The following is a 16,153-nucleotide window of genomic DNA, read 5'->3' on the forward strand; positions in this document are numbered from 1 at the left end:
TGAAGAGTAAATGGCACCGTATGCCGTTATGATTCGTGCAGAAAAAAGATGACCCTTTGTGAACATTTCAGATTTAACCGGATATGCTAATATTTCTAGAGAAAAATCTCTTTTTGTTTTTTAGGAGATATCATTTTTCCAATGGTTACCCTTACTTTTTCTTAATCATAAGAATATATTTCACATGACATCAGTTTTTTTCTTTTTATGATTGGTCAATAGAGTGAATCTATCAATAGTTAATAGTATTTTTTAATAGGTTAATCCTCCCTTCAATTTCTAAATCTATTCTATGTATTGCTACTGTTGAAGAACATTGAATATAAGAACATAAAGACTTATAAGTCTTTCAATTTGGTTGTTATTGTGATAATTATTTAAAACTTTTCATATATAAACTAATTATCATTGAGTTTTGAATTCCTTTACCTCAGTAACATTGTTTTTGAATAAGTAGATAGGCTAAAAACACTCTAATTTTCTTTTCCTAGTTATTCTTATTCTTAGACATAATTATTTAAAACTATTTTTGTATATAAGTTAGTTTTCATTTGATTTTTATTCAATTTGTCTTAGTTATAGTATTTAGTCGATTTATCTAAGTTATAATATTTTTGAATAAAACTATGATATTTCATTAGAGAATAGTGTAAGCCTTACGAGGATATTTGAGTGAATAAGCTATCTCGAATACTCATAAAGAATCACCCTCGATGAGTAGAGATTAAATAATAAACGATGATCGGATAAAAATGAAAGGATATTTTTTAGTATCAATATAGTTTCGAGCATCGATACAAGTAGAACAAGTCTTATCTCATTTTCATTTTTATTTTATATTATTATTATTAATATATATATATATATAATAATAATAACAATATTATTATTGTAGAGAGAGATAGAGAATTAAATATAATACCTATGACTCCAACATTCCAACATTAACTACTAAACTGATTTTGCATTTAATTTTTTAATATATTTATACTTTTATAAATAAAATTTCCAACATAGATTTATTTTTTATATATTTATTTGATCATGATTATATTTGGACATATTTAGTTATATTTATATTGGATATATTTACGTTTGAATATTATTATGGCATGTAAATTTTCAAATATTATTATTATCATTTATAAATTTTGGTATTGTTATTAGTTTGAATATATATGGATTCCTCAGCATTAATGAGGATTCATCTTTCCCACCCTTACCCTAATATATTCGTCAAAGTATCTTTTATTGTTATTTACATAAAATGATGAAAAAATGATAGATAATCAAATGATACAATTTAAATATCAAGAGGAGTAGATGAAAAATAATTTACGAGAAATAAAAATGCAATCGAAAAATTATATTTTCTTATTTTTTAAGATGATTATAGGAGATAAAGGATTGCCAATAACAATCTCTTCTCAAAATTGCCCATATTTCTATGTTACATTATATTATGCTTGTAAGGATTATATACCCATTTAGATCCACACCCGAGTCCACTTCAATGAGATATCGGACGCAAACTTGCTTGGCATGGGCCCAACGTAGTCTTGTACGGGCGTATACCCGTTTCGGCACATCGACCATGCCGCCTTTCGAAGCGAGCGGTTCGGGTCGGATCTTTATAAATGGAGGTCCTCTTCCACCTTTCCCCTCTTCCAAGCATCCTTCCCCCGTCGCCTATTAACTCGTCACTCGATCTAGGGTTTCTTCTCGCTTGTTCTCGACTCATCTCCCCTCGTCGTCTTCGCATCTCGTGAATCATGAAGCTTGATCTGAGTGGTCTTCAGTCGTTTACTTCGATCCCCGGCGGCGCCGTCGACGGTCTCGGGGAAGACATCTTCGCGGCCCCTTCGTTCCAACTTCCGGCCTGCTCTGACGTATGTTTTTTATTGTTTCGTGAGCTTTGTTCTAGGTTGTTTGTGATTGGTATTGATTTATTGTTTCTTTTCTCGTGGCTTCAGTTCGATGGGTTTCAGAAGGACGCGATCCAGATGGTGAAGCCAGCGAAAGGGACGACGACGCTCGCCTTCATCTTCAAGGAAGGCGTCATTGTCGCCGCCGATTCGCGTGCTAGCATGGGAGGATATATCTGTAAGCATTTAGTTTGTTGGTTGCTATTACGATTTTCATTTTTCCTTACGGTTCTTCTAGCAATGTATAGGGTTATGCTATCTTAAGATGGGAACGGTTAATCATTTGAGTTGCCTACCTTATTTTTGGCCGACGACAAAAATTGCAATACAAGAAATCTGCAAATTGTACTTTGTCTATATAGAGAAGCCTAAAAAAATGATACTTTGTTAAAATTCTGCTCTTGTTTGCTTCCTGTGCGCCTCTGTGACACTGATAAAGAATTACCAAGGAAAAAAAATCTGTGCTTGGCGATTGTGCAGAAATCAGCAGAATTTGATTTTGAATACTGTGTTATATTGAAAGATTGATTGAACATTTATCTGTCAATGGATTTTATGAGGAAAAGACTTCTTCATTGTTTGTAATCCTCTTAAGCAGTCCTTTTAAGTTAATTATTTGAAGAAGTGTGTAGTTATTTGCATTTAGCTGTGCTACTAAACACAAAGTGTGTATTTTGCCATTGATAAGCTTGGCACTTTTGCAATAAACAGCCTTATGTATTGGCGGTTATACCTGGTCATTCAGTAGCTTTTTTCTTTTTTAAGTGGTTGTTTTTGTTTCCATGATCATCTTATATAAAATATATAAGCCCTTAGTTTTTAAAATTTGAAGAATTTTATAATTGAATTTGGTGTACTTAAGAAATTAGAAAGAAAACTTTATTTAATTGTGTATGAAGCTATATGAAAGTTAGTATACCTACGTTGATGCACTGTTATCAGTCATTTTCTTGAGAGAAGTTATCCAAAACAATTATCTACATGCTTCTCAGCTTGAGGCTTAACTAGAAGTGTTTGCTAAATTTCATTAAATTTAAGCTTAAACTTTCATGGCCACTGCTTAAGATTATAGTTTGGTCTTTGGACCAGGCCAATATCAGTATGGTGACACAGAACTTGCTGGGATGTGGATCTTGATTGGACCATTGGTGAGTTTGCCCATATTAACTTTCAGGAGTCTAGTCTCAAAGCCCAAAGCATGAGCTGACCCTATCAGAGGTCCTTTTGAAAAACAAATTTATAATTGACCATTCGACCCCTGAAGCTAAACCTTCTCTTATTAGCAGCTATTTATGAGTTCAAAACTGATGTGCTTTTTTCACAGGGGTAGCTCTTCTTCTTTCTTCTCACATATGATGATTTCATGCTTCTCTTGCATGCTTGCAATGAGTTTCTATGGGTTCAGAATGTCACACTGTTGTCGGTTGGTGAATTTGTTTATTACATGATTGGGATGACCTGCAATCTTTATCATAAAGGCAAAGTAAACCAAAAAATTACTAACAGCTAAATTTTTTTGCATTGGAACGTGCTTCGGTATCCTCTAGTGACAAAGATTAATAAAATAGATCATTCCTAGACATCATGATAAGCTTTTGCCTGTTATTTTTCTGGGAACTAAATGTGCCTCTTGCTCAATTTAATGTTTATAGGGCATGTTTACTCTTATTATCAATTAATTAAATAGATCATTCCTAGACATCATGATAAGCTTTTGGGTTTTTTTTTTGACTTATTATCAACATTCTCAAAGTGCATGATCAGTTAAATTGAGTATCAAGCTGCTTGTCCAATGGTTTGGTTTTCTTACTGCACCTTTTAATCTCTTTCATCTGCAGCTTCTCAGAGTGTTAAGAAAATTATTGAGATCAATCCATATATGCTTGGTACAATGGCTGGAGGTGCTGCAGATTGCCAATTCTGGCACAGGAACTTAGGGATCAAGGTATAGCTGTTTCTTGTTCGTACATATTTGTGTATAGTGTACACTTGATAGTATGCTTATACAAGTGGGTCTTTTACCTTAATTATCTTGTTATTTGTCCATTACTAGTGAATTTTGGTTATTTCTGTGAAATATTTTGATAGTCTTCATTTTTATCCTGTACAGTGCCGCCTGCATGAACTGGCAAACAAGAGAAGGATCTCAGTCACAGGTGCTTCAAAGCTGTTGGCAAACATACTTTACTCTTATCGTGGAATGGGCCTTTCAGTAGGAACCATGATCGCTGGATGGGATGAAAAGGTATAACTAAGTTTCTGTTAGTTTATCTTTTCCCTATCTTCAATTCAGCTGAATGACCAATCCTCTTTGATTTAGGGGCCTGGATTGTACTATGTTGACAGTGAAGGTGGAAGGCTCAAGGGAACACGCTTTTCAGTTGGGTCAGGAAGTCCATATGCTTATGGTGTTCTTGATAGTGGGTAGGCATTTGTTATCCAGTAGTTGTCGTCGTCGTCGTCGTTGTTTCTTTTTGTTTTGATCTTTTGTGGTTGCTTAAGCTGGATTAACTTGTATTTGTCTATCTGTTAGGTATCGTTTTGACATGCCAGTCGAGGAAGCTGCAGAACTGGCACGCCGAGCCATTTACCATGCAACTTTTCGTGATGGAGCTAGTGGTGGAGTGGCTAGTGGTATGTCTACTTTTTTTTAGACACTTGACCTTTTCTATTTTACTATGTTTGCAAGTGTTCCACTGCTTCCACTGAATGATATTGATAAGTGGATCAACTTTTTCTTTTTCTTTTTCATCATATTCTTCCAGTTCATATTCTAAGGTCATTTCCATTAAAATCATGGTACTGCTTGTCTAGAGATCTCTAGCCTCATGTGGTGCTTTTCTTACAGTTTATCATGTTGGCCCTGATGGTTGGAAGAAACTTTCTGGAGATGATGTGGGTGAGCTTCATTACAAGTATTATCCTGTGGCCCCAACCCCTGTGGAGCAGGAAATGACCGACGCCCCAGCAGCCTGAGAGAGCAGCCTTTGATTCTTTCAAATTCCTGTTGGGTGCGGTAAATTGAACCTGGTAATAGTAATTCATACATAAACTTGACATGTTGTTGAAAGCAGCTTTATCGGACCTTTGAAGTCTGATTAAATTTAATCGTGATCACCGTCTTTTTCTTTCATTCAAGCATGAGAAAACGTTATCTTCAACTGAAAGGAAGAAACATCAATCTGAATTTTATGTTGATGAATCGCCAGGTTGTGTTGAATCCCGGGGATGGATGCTTGATCGTTGTTGCATTTGATCTACATGCTGTTCACTAATTTGAGTTGCTGCCCTCTCAAATTGGCGTTAACGTTTGCATATCGTTGAATTTGATCGACCGGCCTAATCTTCTCCATATGATGTCTTTGTCTGTAGAAGTTCTTTTCATTAGACGTTGCTTCATCTCTCTATTTCAGTCATAGGTTGCTTGATATAAACTACCATCCCATCCCGAATCCCGTCACCAAAGCGTCCAAATAGCTACAACAAAACCACTATTCAGGCATTTAGGTCTGCTTGCGACTGTAATGTAATTGCTAGCAATTATGAATACTTGTTAAGAAAACTTTCATGTGTGGAGATGAATTAAGGATAGTCACTAGAAGAAGGTAGAAGAGATCGAGTCTATACACGTGATAGTGGTATCACAACTTACTGCTAGAGATATAGTGACAATCGCGAGCTGTACTGTGTCAAGGTGGGCAACATCGTCGTCTACAAGCATGACGGTTTAACCAACGGGTGCATGAACCCTGACTGACGGCACAAGTGCAACAACAGACCAACCTCACCTCCAGGATTCGATCTTACTTGCAGCGCTTCTCCGACAACCTCCAGACCAAGCCCCCATCATCGAAATCCTAAGAAGATTCAGCACCACTCAGGCTACCTCAATCGTAGCACCCATCGCATCGCCAGCACCCCCACAACATCTTCCCCAGTAAACCTTCTCATCTCGGCCACGATAGAGAGAGTACGTAAGTCCGCGTTGCCCGACGAAAAGCTAGATTCCTGCCAAATTTCTTGTATTGGAAAGGTGGGCGGGGCAGAGACTATCATGATGGGGGAAAGGATTTATTTACAGTAGAATCATCCTGAAACATATCTAGAAACCATTGTGATTAATCTATCTTTCTCTGAAACTACTTAATATCTTTTGCGTATGGAGATGAGATTCTCAAAGGAATGTTGCCCATGCTGTGTATGTATCGCTGTCGTCTTCATGACTCAGCACGGCTTCAAGAGAGATCACAATGGTCTGTTAAGATCATGGCCTTTTGCATCTCGAAGAGCCAGACAGACGCATACGAGGTAGAAAGGAAAAGAAATAAACAACATCTCAGGGGACCTGCTGGTGTGACAACATCAAAAGGCACACAGCCCTTTGATGCTGATCCAACCAACGGCCGAGTGTCCTCTACGATCTCAAATTGTTTGCCATTGATCATCTAGATGGCTGATTTGTTTATTCTAATGACTTGGTTATAATTGGCGTAATTATTTATTATTCTCTCATTTTTTCCTCACCCCCAAAGCTGCCACCTTTACCATTCCTCCTTCCCCCCGTTCCTACCAAATCCCTCGCCATTCCTCTCCCCGATCGATCTTGATCGGTTTCTTCGATTTTTATGGATCTCCACCGTCGCTTCCGTGGAAGCGCGTGAAAAAAATTTGAGCTTGATTTCAAGTTCCTCCTGCCGTTCATCGTTCTTGTTTTCTCTTTATTCAACCGAAGACTGAATTCCCTCTTTTCTTGCTTCTTAATCCATCTCGTAACCTATTTCTATTAGGCTTTACCTTGAGTTCTCCAAAATTCCAGCTTTGGGTGATTTGGGAAATTTTCTGGTGTTGATTCGTAGTCCTGCAATCGTCGTTCGGCTTAGATTAATTGTTGCCTGTCTGCTCGTTGATTCTTGTTGTCGGATCGGATTCCTTTTTGGAATGGCTCGAGAAAGTTGTAATCTTGACCAGGATGAAGCAGAGATCTTCAAGCCCTCATCATCTTCTACCCGTTCTGCTACGCCACCCTCCTCGCCATCATCATCACCCCAGCCGCCACCTTCCTCCGCGCTTCCGAAATCATGCGATGAATCCACCATTCACAGGCCGGAATCTCCGGCCCCAGCGATGACTGTCGCGGCTTCTTCCACGACAAAGCTCGACGAGGAGTCGTCAAAGCCCGGGGAGGAATCCCCGACTCCTGTTAGATTCAGTAACAGGTGCTCCACTTGCCGGAAAAAGGTGGGTCTCACCGGATTCCGATGCCGCTGCGGCGACCTCTTCTGCGGTCGCCACCGTTACTCCGATGCCCACGAGTGTTCCTTCGATTACAAGGCCTTAGGGAGGGAGGAGATCGCCAGGGCCAACCCTGTGATCAAAGCTGCCAAGATCATCAAGATCTGAGGTATAAAGCTAGCACCTTTTTTTTCTCACTTGCTCAGAGCCGTAGGTAAATTGGTTCTTGTTTGTTTGAGTGATCTACACTGTTAATTGAACAATTAAATATGCATCATATTATCTGAAGTTGGTTGTCCAATTATTCTTATGATAGAACCTTTGATTTTAATCTCTATGGTGTTTCATTATCAGCAACATCAACATAAACAGGTGAAGTATAGATTTTGTCTGTGTCAGTTCTTCTACTGGTTGGAATCAGAAGTTTTCTCCAGATGTTCAATGGTATGGAATCTGAATTTGGTGTTGATTCATTTCTTTTGTCACTGAGGTAAACTTGCATTGTTAAGCTTTTCGTTATCGACGAACAGAGAAAAAGAGTAGCCTTAGTTGGTAAAGATGAACATTCATCTTGCAATAAATTCCTTCTCTATAATATGCGGCTTCGGATTATCTGTATGTTATGAAATAATGCAGCATGTCTGAAGCCAATTCTCTATAATGTAGATCATCTCGAGTACTAACTAAAAGAATTCAGTTAAAGTCATGATCTGAAAACGATTAATATTGTAGTGGATATTAAGGAAAGCACGTGGAACACGAGTCTTATTTTTCTTTTGGTGTTCGTGGCTATCGCCGCTTTCCTTTGGTTGTCGTCATTAGACCTAACTTTGCATGATTAGCTTTCAGAAAGAACCAATCGGATAGGTAGTTCCTCTTCCATGTGCCATTCTTATATTGTCGATACTTATCAAGTAAGTGGTTGACGAATTTTTCTCTTGTCATCTTTCTCTTTTAGTAAAACAATATATCACTCTGTCGACATTTCACGCATGAAAATTCTCCTTCAGAATAGTTCACCAAATTGGGTTCTACATGTGCTGTAGTTTCTACATGAGTTATACGAAATATAGGAAGCTTTCTTTGATACATTGCTTACGAAGGGTCGATGAACGTCATCTTATTCTTGCAAGTAGGCAGGTCTTGTATCTGATACTCGAACCCTGGTCATCGAGTCGTAAACAAGCAACTTTACCATGACACCAAAGCTTGTCCTTTAAGATCAAATATCTCCGCAGCTTCGGAATAGCAAATCTCTGGATGATCATATGGCCATGTTCAATTTCTTCTGTAGATGCTTTGTCATTGTCAAGCTAATAGGTGATGGCACTGACTCGAAATACTGCTATGACTTTTCCTGCCTCCTCTTTCATGGAGCATGAGCAGACTCCTTAACTTTAAAGACATGCCAATCTGATTCATTTATGTGCAATGTAGGGTTAGGTAGCCATTACAGCTTGTGGAAAGCCGACCTGGAAATGACATGCAAGTGGGCTCAAGCTTTCTGATGCCACAAACACTAGCTTTTCTGAAAGCATGCTTCTGCAAGGGTGCCTCAAGACATTGTTGCACTTGCAGCGTTTTGCCCCCTTGTCAACAACACAGTCCAATTCGGAGGCTTCTCATTTAAGCAGATTGTTCAGTGCCACAGGGACCAGATGGGCTTGAGTTTAAATGTCTATGGATGGACTAAGTAAATGAATTTGGTACAACTTTCATCTTCTATCAACCCACTCTGGTGCCTTTTGGAGTGGACACTATTTCCTGCCTCCAGTATGCCTATCTACATATTAGTGTATTCTATAAGAACCCTACATAAAAGTGGTGGCGATTTAGAAGTCTTAGCTGTGGTCTGCATCTATATTTACATCCTGTGCAGGGTTAATTATCGATTATCTTATGTATTTAGTTATTTTTAATATTTTAATTTTTATATTTTTAAAAATTATATTGAGATCCTTATATTTACGAAAGTGAAATACTGTACGTGTTGAGTAATAAGTCAAAATTAAATAAAATTAATATATATTTAATAATAAATTATATAATATTTTTATAGTAGAATGAGAAGAAACGAGATTAGGGATCTCAATGTAATCATTTAAAGTATAGAAAATTAAGATGTTAAAAATAATTAATTATAGGTGAATAATATGTAATTATAGGAGAAAACTTTTTTATTAGTTGATTATATAATTAAAAAAATATTTTTAATAAATTAAACTTGGTAAATATTTGATTAGGACTGACTATATCGAACATATGAGGATCGTTCGTTTATGATTTATAAAAGGTGACTAAATTACTTATATGTTAAAAACTAAAAATCAAAGAAAATGAAGCTGAAAATATATAACTCGGCAAGGCAAAAACATAATTCGAATATATCTTTCTTTTTGCCTTCACGAAAGACACGTGACATGACACCTGCAAGCTCGTCTGCTTGTGAAAACATCCGTATAAGTTAATGGACCAAGAAAAAGAAACGAGGTGGACTCCATGCGCTTGAACAGGTGAGAGCTCAATTTCCACCCTCTCCTTTTTGCTTTTTGACTGTTCTCTTAGACTCGTTAAAGTTAATGGCATAGTAAATCTCGTTTCTTTTTCTTGGTCATTAATAATAATATGATGAATAGATTCTTTATCTATATTGTTCAAATCTAATGTCAACAAAATACGTCTCGATCTCTCTCTCATATTAATGTCGCCTCACATTTTGACACCGCCCGAGTCGCCCACGCGTTATTTCTTCTCGTGACCTTCTGGAATCATGTTTTGAATGATTCAACCACATAGTCAACTTTCTCGTTTGTGAATACTTTCCAAAGTTTGACCACATGCACACTAAATCATCTCACATATATATATATATATATATATATATAACAGGCAGTGCAATTTGGAGCCGAGAGGTGACGTCACCCGTGAGGTATCGAGGGGTGATTCGGTCGGAGCAAAAGAACGAGTCCGAGTGAGGAATTGTTTCGGTTTTGGTTTCAGTTTTGATTTCAGTTTTGGATTTTGTTTTCCGTTATTTTTGTTGGTAATATGAAGCGGAGAGTGTGACGGGAGAAAAGGGGGTGTATGGGAATTTTCTCGTCGTCTTCGTTGGTTCCCAACGAGTAGGCGAATCCTTCCTTCCTCGCCAAGAAACGGCGCCTCTTCATATACCACGTTCCCCTTCCTTCACCCCTTCGCGTTGGTCGCCCTACCTCTCAAACCTCCTCCTCCGACGTCGACGATGGCGCAACCGCTATTTCAGCCGCCGCCGCCGCCGCCGCAGCCAGTGTCGTTAGACCTCCGTGATCTAAAGGCCCTCTCGGTCCTCGGCCGCGGCGCCAAGGGCGTCGTCTTCCTCGTCCGCGCCGCCGCCTCGTCCGGCGAGGAGGCCCTCGCCCTCAAGACAGTCTCTCGCTCCTCGATCGAGCGCAAGGCCTCTAGCGGCGACGCCTACCGCCGGGTCTGGCTCGAGCGCGACGTCCTCCTCGCCCTCCGCCACCCGTTGCTCCCCTCCCTCCGTGGCGTCGTCTCCACTGACAGGATCGTCGGCTTCGCAATCGACAGATGCTCCGGCGGCGACCTCGCCTCCCTCCGCCGCCGCCAGAGCGAGAAGATGTTCTCCGACGATGTCATTCGGTGCGTATCTCTCCGCCGCCCTCTTCCTCAAACACCATGGTTCCCATTCGTGTCGGTCTGATCCGTATTTGGTGTGATCGCCTCTGCAGCTTCTACGCCGCCGAGTTGGTGCTGGCGCTGGAGTACCTCCACGGGCTGGGGATCGTCTACCGAGACCTGAAGCCCGAGAATGTCCTGATCCAGGACAGCGGCCACCTCATGCTCGTCGACTTCGATCTCTCCGCTAAACTCTCCTCCAAGCCGCTGCCGGAACAACCACTCAAGTCGTCACCACCCACCGCCGTCCGCCGCATCGAATCCATGCCGCCAGGCACCGGCATGAAGAAGAAGAAGAACACCAAGATCAAAGGAAAGAAGTCCCCGCGCCTCACCGGCTGCTTCTCCTTCAACGCCGGCGTGTCTCCGGAGACCGTCGAAGCTCCTCCCGCCCCGAAACCACCTTCGGCGTCGACGTGGTCGTCGAGCGGGAAATCGAACTCGTTCGTGGGCACGGAGGAGTACGTTGCCCCGGAGATCATCGAGGGCAGAGGCCACGACTTCGCGGTGGACTGGTGGGGTCTGGGGGTGGTTCTCTACGAGATGCTCTACGGGCGGACGCCGTTCCGGGGGCAGAACCGGAAGGAGACCTTCTACCGGATCCTGACCAAGGAGCCGGAGCTCGCCGGAGATCCCACGCCGCTGCGCGACCTCATCCGGAGACTCCTCGAGAAGGACCCCGAACGTCGCATCACAGGCGAGGGCATCAAGGCGCACGAGTTCTTCCGTGGGGTGGTCTGGGAGCAGGTGATCCAGGTGTCGCGGCCGCCCTTCATCCCGACGCCGCTGCCGGATCACTGGGAGTCGGGCGACGCCGGCTCCGAGGGGCTCGACGTGGAGAGGACCGTGGACGAGGTTTCCGCTGCCAAGGAGGCGGCGGAGGCGAAGACGGCCAGCGGGAACGGGGCGGAAGGCGTAACCGTTTCCCCCACCGCCGACGATTTTTCAGTCTTCTAATATTTTTTCTTTCTGATTCATTATTATTTTTATAAATAATTATATTATTATTATTATTTGAAACATTATTCAAATCACTGCCGGAGGCACCAAAAGGCGGCCGTCGTGCCACAGTGGTGTTCTACCGACAGTCGTCACTTCAGTCACCGGGAGGGTGGCGGTTTTCGTACAGCACAGAAGGAAGGACTAATGGTTTTATAACTGAGATCAAAATTCGATGTAAAAAATCAAAGAAACTATCTATTTATTATTATCCGTTAATTGCGGTAATCTTTCTTTTATTTGCTCTTTTTGGTGAATATAAAATGCTCATAAAAAGCAAGATTGTGTGTTTCTTTACGAGAAAAAGAATCGCTTGTGGTGGCTGAAACGTTGAATCGGATTCCCGGACCGGTTTAGAATTAGATGCCAGATCTTTTGATTTTGTGTGCCGTCGTATCGAAATCGATTCATACAAAGAGTGGTAAGAGATTAGAAAAATCATACTTTTTTTATTATAAGTAATGTAAATGATACAATTAATATTTTTAGTCCTTTCTGATGCCACATATGTTCTTCTCTCATCTTTTTCATCCTTTATATTCAATCTGAATTCGAATATTTTGACAGCTCGATCCTAAATAATCAACCAAACATCATAAATTATTATTGTTGTTGTACGTTATCATGAAGATTACTCCTATAATAATTATTGTTTTTTCTTTGTATCATATACAATTTGACTCTAAACATGACCAAGAAATAGGTCATTTGGGTAATAAATTAAAGCTCGATGGATGGATGGATGCATCAGTGATTGCAGCCAAAGGACCAAATCACATGACCTTTGTTACGCCGTAGAAATAAGCGTTGGAGCAACAGCACGTGATCGGCTAGCTTTGATGGAAGCCATTGAAGGCTTCTGTTGGGGAGAAGCAGCAGGCAATGGCGGATGGGTAATGGGCACATCGTCCCATCGTCTCCTCGAATTAGCATTGAAGAGGCGGCAAAGACGGGTGATGGCTGGGGAGTCATCAGCTTTCTCCACCTTCGCTTCTCCTTTTCCTGAATGCTTTTATATGTTTAGCATCTGATCATACCGTGTAAATTGCTTTTGTCAAATTGTTCCCGTAAAAATCTAACTAAAAGAGACATTTAATTTATTAATCCTGATTAATATTAGATTTGTCATAAAAATGATAAAGGCATACACGACCTAAAAAAATTATTAAAGGGTAATAACTTATATCGAGTGTTTCATCAAATCATCGAACGAGGTTTTCTATAATTAAAAATATGTGATCGTTCACGGATAGTTATATTTTAACATTAGATATTATTTGAATATGAAAGATAATCTTGTTAGTATAAAATTTGTAATCATACTATCTGTAATATCTGTGAAAAAAAATTTATATCTAGATTGAAATAAAATAAAATTAGATATAACAATACTTTAATGCATACTTTTTATTATTATTTAGAATAATAAACTTTATCTGATTTACAAGATGAACTAGACACTACTTCTCCTATTTTTCTATCCTATTACAGGATCACTTAGATTGATAAATTAGGGAGATTGAGAGAAAAATTTTAATCTCTCAATTATATTAAGATACGTCTCTTTAGCTCCTAGAGGTATGTCTATTTATAAACGAGAACAAATGATCTAAAATAAGTTATTATGAGAGTTCCTCATCCCAAAAGCATCTCCTAAGAAATTGTATTATAATATGAACTTTTTTTTTATTGGTCAATAAACAGAATCAAATTATATTTATAATATATCTTATCTAATTAAATAGAATCACATAATCTAACACATCTCACATCTCATATGGTACGTGACAATTGAATATACAAATATCATTTTCTTCAAAAAATATTTAAATATAAAATAATAATAACACCACTAATATAATCTTATAAATCAATTAATATACTCTCTCTTTTAATTAATTTGGCAAATATAAAGCTCATAATGTTTAGCTCGAGTGATAGACTCATGTGAGACACGACTTAAATGAAATAAAACACATACACGAGATTATCACATCTTCTACTGCCCAAAAGGCTAAAAAAAAGGAAAGCTCTCTATCTTTCCACGCGTTTCAACCAACACCGCCAACTTAAACTTTGGAGGAGGAAGAAATGCTCGGAAAAAGGCAACCTTTTTGGAGTTGGATGTTCCATGACAAAAACCCCCCCCCCCCACTTGTTGAGGTCCTATGAGTGATAGCCGTGTTTGAAAGGTAAGAAATCACCGAAACCAACTTGTGTCTCTAAATCATTATAATAGAAACACAATAAACTAACGCGGAAACGAAATAGCGTACCTCCAGCCATTGTCGCCAAGAATTTCTGCAGAGGTTTCTTCTTGAACTTTGGTTCTTCTCGGCTCAAAACTCTCGCTTTAGATGGTGTAGGAAAGCCTTTCGCTTCAAAGAGATGATTGAGCCAAGGGACCAAAATCCTCATGTATATATAGATGTTCTCCCATCAAGAACATTTATCATCACCAACTCATAACGTTCAAGAATTAATTCAAATTTATAACGTTTGGACCATAATGAAGAACTTAATGATATTAAATATTTAATTTAATAATAACGGTTTCATGCATAAAGAATAAGAAACTGAAATCATTTAAACCATAATAAATGAAGAAATTCATGATAATAAATTATGAATCTTAATAAGAACGGTTACGTTATTATTAAATAAGATATTTAATAATAACCGTTACATTCTCCCACTTGGTCCATACGTTTATCTTAATAATTTGAATTAATCTTTCTCGAACAACTTTCTTAAGAAATAAATACATGAATCATAGCGATAAGTCCTCTAAGAGCGAGTATTATCATCTATGTATCACGATGTATTTATTTTCTTAATCTTAATGTGGTAATATTACTTTATGAATAAACCTTATGTTTATTCTTGGTCCAACAACAATATATTTTCTCAAAATAATGTGCACATAAATGAGAAAATTTCACAATATATAAGAGTTTCAATATCATTACAAAGTGGAACTAAGTCCCATTTTCTTTACATGATCCTTGAATTTTAGAGGTGGCATGCCTTTAGTCAAAGGATCAGCAATCATCAATTCAGTGCTAATGTGCTCAATGACCACTTTATTTTCTTTTACACGTTCTCTTATGGCTAAATACTTAATGTCGATGTGTTTACTTCGACTTCCACTTTTATTGTTTTTAGTCATAAAGACAGCAGCTAAATTGTCACAGAAAATTCTTAATGGCTTAGAAATTGAATCAATGATTCTAAGCCCAGAAATGAAACTCTTAGGCCATACACCATGTGAAGTAGCCTCAAAGTAGGAGACAAACTCAGCTTCCATGATAGAAGTAGCAGTCAAGGTCTGCTTAGCGCTTCTCCAAGAAATAGCTCCATCGGCCATCATAAAAATATATCCTGATGTTGATTTACGAGAATCAACACAACCGGCGAAGTCTGAATCTGAGTAACCAATCACATCCAGATTGTTTGTATGTCTATACATAAGCATGTAATCTTTGGTTCCTTGTAGATACCTCATCACTTTCTTTGCAGCTCTCCAGTGGTTCATACCTGGATTACTCTGATATCGACCTAGCATCCCCACAATAAATGCAATATCAGGTCTAGTACAGACCTGAGCATACATAAGGCTTCCTACGACAGAAGCATATGGGATGTTTTTCATTGATTCCCTTTCAAAATTGTTCTTTGGGCATTGGTTCAAATTGAACCTATCACCTTTCACAATGGGAGCAACACTTGGTGAACAATCTTTCATCCGAAATCTTTCTAAAAGTTTATTGATATAGGTTTCTTGTGATAGACCTAAAATACCTCGAGGTCTATCTCTATGGATCTTAACGCCAATGACACAAGATGTTTCACCCATATCCTTCATGTCAAAATTTTTAGAAAGGAATTGTTTCACCTCATGCAGCAAATCCTTATCATTGGTTGTAAGCAAAATATCATCTACGTATAAAACAAGGAAACATATTTTACTCCCACTAATCTTTTGGTATATGCATTGATCCATGAGATTTTCAACAAATCCGAATGAAGAAATCACTTCATGAAATTTAAAATACCATTGGCGGGAGGCTTGTTTTAAGCCGTATATAGACTTCCTAAGCTTGCAAACCAAGTGCTCACCAACACTAGAGGAGAAACCTTCAGGTTGTTTCATATAAACCTCTTCCTCTAGATCTCCATTAAGAAATGCTGTTTTCACATCCATTTGTTGCAACTCAAGGTCAAAATGAGCAACTAATGCTAAAATAATACGTAGAGAATCTTTCTTAGATACAGGAGAAAATGTCTCCGTATAATCGATTCCCTCTTTTTGAGTAAATCCCTTT

General features: G+C 38.8%; 3 protein-coding genes across 8 annotated transcripts; all 3 read left to right on the plus strand.

The window, feature by feature from the left end:
• Positions 1–1,666: 1,666 nt before the first annotated feature.
• On the plus strand, positions 1,667–5,058 carry LOC135592663 (proteasome subunit beta type-5-B-like). The gene is made up of 7 exons (XM_065082264.1): positions 1,667–1,889; positions 1,974–2,103; positions 3,764–3,870; positions 4,036–4,170; positions 4,246–4,349; positions 4,459–4,559; positions 4,774–5,058. The coding sequence occupies exons 1-7, from the start codon at positions 1,773–1,775 to the stop codon at positions 4,899–4,901; spliced, it is 822 nt and encodes a 273-aa protein (XP_064938336.1). The 5' UTR covers positions 1,667–1,772; the 3' UTR covers positions 4,902–5,058.
• A 1,206-nt stretch (positions 5,059–6,264) lies between these two features.
• LOC135582375 (zinc finger AN1 domain-containing stress-associated protein 15-like) lies at positions 6,265–8,886 on the plus strand. Of its 6 annotated transcripts, none has more exons than XR_010479180.1 (3): positions 6,265–7,326; positions 7,557–8,477; positions 8,595–8,886. XR_010479180.1 is itself a non-coding variant. In XM_065082268.1 (3 exons), exon 1 carries the CDS (start codon positions 6,864–6,866, stop codon positions 7,323–7,325), a length of 462 nt encoding a protein of 153 aa, XP_064938340.1. In that variant the 5' UTR covers positions 6,265–6,863; the 3' UTR covers position 7,326; positions 7,557–7,601; positions 8,294–8,886. The 6 variants fall into 6 exon arrangements, 5 of the variants coding, with proteins under 5 accessions (XP_064938340.1, XP_064938341.1, XP_064938337.1 ...); XM_065082268.1 differs by having other exon boundaries at positions 7,557–7,601; positions 8,294–8,886; XM_065082269.1 differs by having other exon boundaries at positions 7,557–7,601.
• Positions 8,887–10,209: 1,323 nt separating this feature from the next.
• LOC135592665 (serine/threonine-protein kinase OXI1-like) lies at positions 10,210–12,067 on the plus strand. The gene is made up of 2 exons (XM_065082270.1): positions 10,210–10,793; positions 10,883–12,067. Exons 1-2 carry the CDS (start codon positions 10,399–10,401, stop codon positions 11,784–11,786), a joined length of 1,299 nt encoding a protein of 432 aa, XP_064938342.1. The 5' UTR covers positions 10,210–10,398; the 3' UTR covers positions 11,787–12,067.
• The last annotated feature ends 4,086 nt before the right edge of the window (positions 12,068–16,153 follow it).

The sequence above is a fragment of the Musa acuminata genome, chromosome BXJ1-9 (genome assembly GCF_036884655.1).
Source record: "Musa acuminata AAA Group cultivar baxijiao chromosome BXJ1-9, Cavendish_Baxijiao_AAA, whole genome shotgun sequence".
NCBI lineage: Eukaryota > Viridiplantae > Streptophyta > Magnoliopsida > Zingiberales > Musaceae > Musa > Musa acuminata.